The 7,250-nt window shown below is 33.3% G+C and overlaps 1 protein-coding gene across 1 annotated transcript; it reads left to right on the top strand.

The window, feature by feature from the left end:
* Nucleotides 1-2,214: 2,214 nt before the first annotated feature.
* On the top strand, nt 2,215-3,096 carry LOC143584290 (protein FANTASTIC FOUR 2-like). The gene has a single exon (XM_077066375.1). The coding sequence runs from the start codon at nt 2,215-2,217 to the stop codon at nt 2,962-2,964; it is 750 nt and encodes a 249-aa protein (XP_076922490.1). The 3' UTR covers nt 2,965-3,096.
* The last annotated feature ends 4,154 nt before the right edge of the window (nt 3,097-7,250 follow it).

Genomic DNA, 7,250 nt, shown 5'->3' with positions numbered 1-7,250 from the left:
ATACGTACCAATATTCTAAACCAACATAGGTTTTGACCTTTGGGATGAGGCAAACAGGAAAACAAATATAAAAAATAGTAATAAAAGGCAATAATTTAAGAGGAGGAATGGAAAGCAAAGTGATGACCTAAAAAATCACTTAAGGGATCTTGTCCGTTTGTAGGCTCACTTTTTCTTATAAAAGAAGGATGTGCCAATCATAATGCTTTTGCACCCCAACATAAACTTTTTTTTACCATTTGTTTTAGGTATTTTTCATATTAGCCAATCAAATTTAAAGGCTTCACGTTTATAGCCCTCAACTAGTTTCAACTTTTCTCCTCAAAGTTTCCAACTTCATATTTTTTTAATCTCATTTTTGGCAACTTAGTCATGGCTTTCCTTTTTTCCCTTGGCTCTCTACATTCTCAAAGGTGCTACTAGTGACCATATTGGAATACAACTAAAAGAAAGGATATAGCTTTGGGTTTAAGCATCAAATTATGGGTTTTATTTAAGAATACAAGGTTTAAAGGCGTGCAGAACAATTCTTAACTTTGAAATTAGATATGTTATTTTAACTTTTACTTTGTGTATTTATCTCAATACACTATAATGTTATACACTATATTGTTTTATAATGTTGCAATACGAGTAAGATAAAGTTGGAACATAAAACTGGGACAACAGTCCAAACTGCAGATCAGTATCGAAGTTTTGTTACAAGTTTTGTAACCCTCTTGAGAGAATCTTCAAGGCCATCCTTACTACTTTTTTCTATGATGATGTGGGTGGGATCCGAGTTTTTTTTTTTTTTATCATTGGGCCTTGTGTCCTAATTTTTGGGGGATCTGTTCTTGCACACGGACAGGTCAAACAGATAGGCCGCTAAGTTTAGGGTTTCTATTTAGAAGGCACTTGTGATAATGATCGGTTTTTAGCTTTGACCACTAAATAGCAATAGGGATGAGACTTTTTCCCTAAATGCCCTCACCAATTAGCCTAGTTGGCACCGGCATCAGTATCAAGATTTTAGGATTTCAGTATTCGATAATTACAGGTACAGTTATTTTTCGGTATTAAGTACTCTTTTGGAATATGTAGAGGTTTCATTGGGAAGTCCCCATATTAAATGGCTAAAAAAATATGTCCACCACATGCGAATCATCATGTTATTTAGATCAAGTAGGCTTTTCAAATCATGAACAAGGAGTCGCACATTTCAATCGATAAATCATACCGCCTTGCATATTTGATAACCCTAGTTTTTCTTGCGCATTCTGATCTACTTCTGTATGAATTTTGTGAATTTGGCAGCCGTTGTGTACCGTATCGAGTTAACTTATTTGTTACTCGACAGGTACCGGTACCAAGATTATTATTGATTTAAAAGAAGAAAAAGGCAAGTGGTAAAGCGGGTACCGTACCCTTATTTGGTATGGTATTCGATACTTAGAGCATCCACAATAGCTCATTTTTGTGGGTAGTTTTTTTTTCTGCACGTCATCAATTTTGGTATTATTTCTATGACCCATTTTTACATAAGTTCTTGGGTAAAAATCTAGAAAAAAACAAGATGGAGGTGGGGTCTTTTGCAGGTAGTGGCCCGAGTGGGGGGGGGGAGGTTAGTGTTTTTTGGTGGGTGATAAGACAGTGTTTTTTGGTGTAATGGGAATTCATGTCAGGTGTGTTTTGAGTGTTTTCATATAGTGGTGTATTTGTGACGTGACAGCTAACTAGGCAATGTTTTTTTGATGTTTTTAAGTCTTTTTATTATGGATGCTTTTAGTTTTGTTAATATTCGGTGATGTACTCTCACTACGAGTACATATACACTACTGATCTCATCCCTATTAGAAAATATGTGTGTTTATTTTTTAAAAGTTTTGTGGGTCAACCAACTTAACACACTCTTAAAAGTTTTGTCCCGGACACACTTTAGATACAGTAGAGCACAAACTGTGTATACGTTGTATGTATCCAGGTTGATAATAAAATGTGTGGACAAGTAAAAGGCTGGAATAAAAACAACGTATTATTAAAACTAAAAATTCCATTTGCATTAAAAAGTTGCCTTTCTCCCACATTTCTTCACCTATAAATACACCCTTCACCCTCTCACTCTCCTCTCATGCCATAACCACACTCCTCACCATATCTTACTTGTTTTTGACCCTTCAACAAAAGGGTTTAATTCCAAGTTTCACACACAAAATTCTTGATTTCTCCGCTCTAATGGCGTCCGCTGGTTGGAGCTTTTTGAAAGTTCTTGAGAACCCATCATTGGATTCCAAGAAACTTGATGAAGTTTACGTTCATCCTATGGTCAAACGGTCCGCATCCGCATTGAGTTCCAAGAGCTTGGAAATGTGTACGGAGAGTTTAGGAAGTGAGACTGGAAGTGATGTTAGTGAAAGTGGTGATGAGTTTTATGCAATTTCAATGGAGGAAAGGGAGAGATTGAGGGCAATTCAAAGGTCAAAGTGCCGGAATTTTGACCGGAAAGTTCGCCGGAATGATTTCCCACCGCCGTTGACCTCCATCAGCGGCTCCGATGGCGCGGTGAAGGTCAACCAGCATAGGGAGGGTGGCAGGTTGGTTATAAAGGCTGTGAGCTTTTTTAACTGTGGTACACATTTTCAAACGGAACGTACAAACGGGAGGCTTCGCCTTTCGTTGTTGAGGGACCGGTTTGTAAATTATGAAAGTGGAAGGGTTGAAATGGAAAATTATGAAAAAGGTGGTGAGGTGGAATCAGATGAGGAGGAAGAGGGGATGGTGGCGGTGGCAGCGGAGGAGGATGAGGGCGGTTGGCGGTGGGATATGGATGGAAACCGTTGGCGGTTAACCGGAACTCCAAATCATTCTCTTGAAGCTCGTTCTGGAAAAGGGGAGTTGAAAGTGCTAACAAGGTGCAAGGAGGGTGGCAATGGGAACAAGGTGTTTACAAATAATTGGGGATCTTGTCGGGTGGCAATTTCTTGAAAACAATTGATTGTTGTTGTTTAAGAAAAAGTTATATGCTTGATTACTATTTACTACATGTGATTTCTAATGTTTTTTCCCTTCTAATTTCATAACAGTTTTTGATATCCTGTTTATAGGGTATTTCTAATGTAATTGGTAGTTATTATGGTTATTGGACGACTCTTTTGTCTTTGGGTGAAACTTTGTTTTTTAAGTAGTATATAAATGCATGTGTAATCTTTTTAACATAAAAAAATGAGTATGATATTTAATCAATGTAACTAAAGCTCATCAGGTTAAGATTCAGGGTTGTTTGACAACTTTATGCTAAGTCATTAAGAGATAGCTTGACCAATTAAAGGATGCCTCTGAATCGATAAATATGTTTTTAAAATTTACCCATTAAAGAGTTCCATCACCATTAATATGTGTCTTTTAGTTTAACCAAATATATACTTAGACCGATTCAGATGCAGTCTCTTAATACAATCATAATTAAGGTGTTGATATATAGTGAACGTACGATCGACTCATATGATATGATATGAACATGTTATTTCCTTAAATATCAAGTTCAGATATTTGGTTACCTAATTGTAGGTATAAAGATCATGTTTTGCTATAAATGTATGGTACAAATGTCTACTTAGCTAATTTAACTAAAAAAAAAAATCAAACGTAGATAAGTGAAAAGGACCAAACATTATTTCAAATCATGGATGATTTCGATCAGAAAACACATGTCCAAATGAATAACTATTCTATGAAATTAACACAAATAAAAAGAACAGCCACTTGTATAAACATGTTCCATTCAATACGACAACATTTGGGACATTTTCAAGATTTTAGTCACTATCATTTATCCATACAATCTTCATATACAAAATAGTGAATACACATGTTCTTTATGTGGAAATACACTACATCCTTCGCATTGGATTTCAGTTTATTATTAAAAATAGCTTTCCTACTAATAGCATTCACCAGTCATCGTCAAACCATATCTCTATTTTTAAAATATACAAAATTCTTCCAAAGGCACACTTCACCCCTACAATTTCACTTATTTGACACTAAATTATAAAAACTTGCTATAATAGTTTTTAGTTTTTCATATGAAAAACTATTATTCATCCTTCATCAAATAAGTTTGTGAGAACATTTTCAATCTATATATTAAATTATATGAGTAAAGTTTTTATAATATAAAAAGTGGTTTAGGGTGTTATTAGTGGAGAAAAGAGAAAATGTTGTGATTTTTCTGAATATTTGAAAAGTTTTGTAACACTTTAAAATTCTTTTAATAATTTTTTAAAGTGGTTGTGAATATAGGAGAAAGAAAAATAAAAAGTAATAATAAAAGTATAGAAAAATATTATTAAATTGAACAGGAGAAAGCAAAAAACAGTGATTTTTAATGTAATTTTAAATTTGAAGATAGGATAAGGGATATGAATGCTCGAAGAGCATTCACAATCCATCCACTATATTTTATGAGTGATGTTTTATAATATAGGAAATGGTTTATGATGGTGGTGTGTGTGAATGAGAGAGAAAATAAAGTGCTTATTCTGTATATTTGAAAAGTTTTTGTAGCACCTTATAGCATTTTTAATATATTTTGAAATTGTTTGTGAGTGAAAAAGAGAAAAATGTAGTGATTTTTTTTGTGTAATTTTGGATTTGAAGATAAAAGAAAATATAGGAATGCTCGAAGTAAGATAAATATAAAAATGGTGTATGGGATGTGGAAGTTTTTTTAAATGAGAGATAAACTTTGAAAAGTTTGATTTTTAGTTAAACTATAATATAGAAAATTGTGTGAGAGGATCTAAATGCTCAAAGAGGAGCCAACACAACTGGTTAGGTGAACGCACTCTCAAACACGAGGTCTTGGGGGTTTGATCTGGTTATTAATTTACTCTTTTCTTAGGACTCGTTTGGTTTATGAATTCTATTGGAGAAAGAATTGAAATTGGAATTAAATTGTATTTAATTAAAAAGTGAAGGGTTTTTGAAATGAAATAGAATGAATTCCATCAAATTCTTTTTATTGATGGAATTCAACAACCCTTTCTACGTGTGATGGATTTTAAAACTTTCCATGAAATTTTCAAACATTACCAACGTATCCCTTTATTCACAAAATCTCATTCACCTCTTGTCGACGAACCAAAATTAAAAACAACGAACAAACTCAGAATGAATGAACCAACAAAATTGATTGTAGATTAACAAAGTGATGCTCATGGAAGACGAACAACAAATTTCTTAAAACTTGTTGCAAGATAAATAATTAGATTTTTAAAGTTAACATTAGTTTTATTCGTTGCAACAAATATTGAGGGATGTTAGTTGCGTCATCAGTTTGTTGATGAGAATTTGAAAGATAGTTGTATTTGTTACATTATAAAATAGTTGATAAGTAATGTTTCTGCAGATGATGTAATGACTAGGTTGTACAAAATGAAAACCCGATCCAATTTAAAATATAGTATTTTATATCTAGTGATTGACACACGAAAATTTTCAACTAGTAAGTTTCTGAGTACTTTTAACTGTAACATTTAACTATTTAGTTGATCCTAGCGAAACACCTAATTAAGGCTTTGAAACAATTTATCACCCAATAAAACTAAAAGCATGATACAAATGTAACTTATTTTTGCGTAGAGGTCTTAAAATTGAGATAAAGAATAAAGTTAAATCGTTGGTCAGAAATAAAAATAGAGGAACATGCAAGTGGGGCCGGGTACGACTCGGGTACTTCTACGTTGTAACTGTCAGGTGTAGGACCCATGATTTGAGCATGCACCCGCATCACAGCCGATGAATAATGATCCTCTGCATGTGAAGTAGTTTAGTCCACATTCCCTTTTAAGATTTTACAACTCGTATATTATTGCTTAAATGAAAAAAAAAGAAAAAAGAAAAAAGAAAAAGAAAAACATGTTTTGTATTACATTGAACTTGATAGCTAGACGATCTTTATATTACACGCTTGAGTTTGGAGCTAGTTTTAAAATACTTGAGAATCCATATTCTTAGCAATCCTAGGTGAAATAAAATAAATCTTGAACCAATACACACTAACACTATTTATAATATGTTATATACCAATCCGCGATTATCATGTTAGTCGTGTGCTTCTTCGTCTGGGGTGCGTGCTGTATAAACCACATAAAAAATATATAAGACACTAAATATCATCAGTGTTTTATTAAATTGAAAGCCAAATAACATGTGAAAAACATAGTATGTTAGACATCGATCAAATATCAACATTCAATAATTTTTAAAAGACTTTTGATACATTAAACCGAGTCTCAACTCAATTTGCACCAAATGAAATTTCCACAGATATTCGTGGAGCATGCATGGGCTGTCTTATGTAATATGTATTCTCGATTAATGTTAGTTTTAGTGTATCAAAAGCCTTTTCAAAATTATAGAACACTGGTATTTGATGTCTTTCATTTTATGTTTTGCATATCAATAATTAGTTTTCAGGAGTTACAAATATGGTTACACATGAATAACATGTTAATTCATTTTTTATATTCCCAAGCTTTAGTTAGTTGTCAAGAGTTACACATAGTGTGTAATGCCCGTTTAGAAACATGTTCATCACAATATTTATCAATTCCATATCATTAAATTATGCATAGATCGATGTCAAACCATACACCCTGCACAATTTAGAATATAGTTGGTGGCATGCTACAATAGCACATAATTTACGGAACTCTATAAAAGCAACATACACGTTGGTAGCCAATTTCCAGCCATCATAATACAACTTTGACCAAATTCAACAGATCACTATTAATTTCAATATATTGACTTAGGCTTAGACATGCTTATATGAGTTATTAACTTATTATACATACCATTCATCATTTTGTATCACTCCCCACGGCAACGGCACTCACCATTTCCTCCGCGCATTCACCCTTCACCCATTCAACCTATCTCATACCTATCGTTCTTCAATTCCCTTTTTATGTTTTTAAACTCTGAGAGAGAGAGAGAGAGAGAGAGAGAGAGAGAGAGAGAGAGAGAGAGAGAGAGAGAGAGAATGGTGTACGTGAACTAGACCATTTTCACCATGTCATGCGTGAAATGAAATGGAGAGCATGGAGTTACATATAAACATGTATATAAAGAGTTTAGGAAAATAGATACATAATCAATTTATAAGGTTCAAATGAATGTTAACAAATCCATCACAAATATTCCCTTTGACAAAATTAAGGTAGTGATTACCTTATATAAATGTCTCACTTTCCAAAGGAAAGATT

The sequence above is a fragment of the Bidens hawaiensis genome, unplaced genomic scaffold, assembly GCF_021521415.1.
Source record: "Bidens hawaiensis isolate Kalapana, Puna unplaced genomic scaffold, B.hawaiensis_p1.1 tig00032903_1, whole genome shotgun sequence".
NCBI classification, from domain to species: domain Eukaryota; kingdom Viridiplantae; phylum Streptophyta; class Magnoliopsida; order Asterales; family Asteraceae; genus Bidens; species Bidens hawaiensis.
The sequence above is the reverse complement of the archived record's forward strand: the minus strand, read 5'-3'. Positions and strand labels throughout refer to the sequence as shown.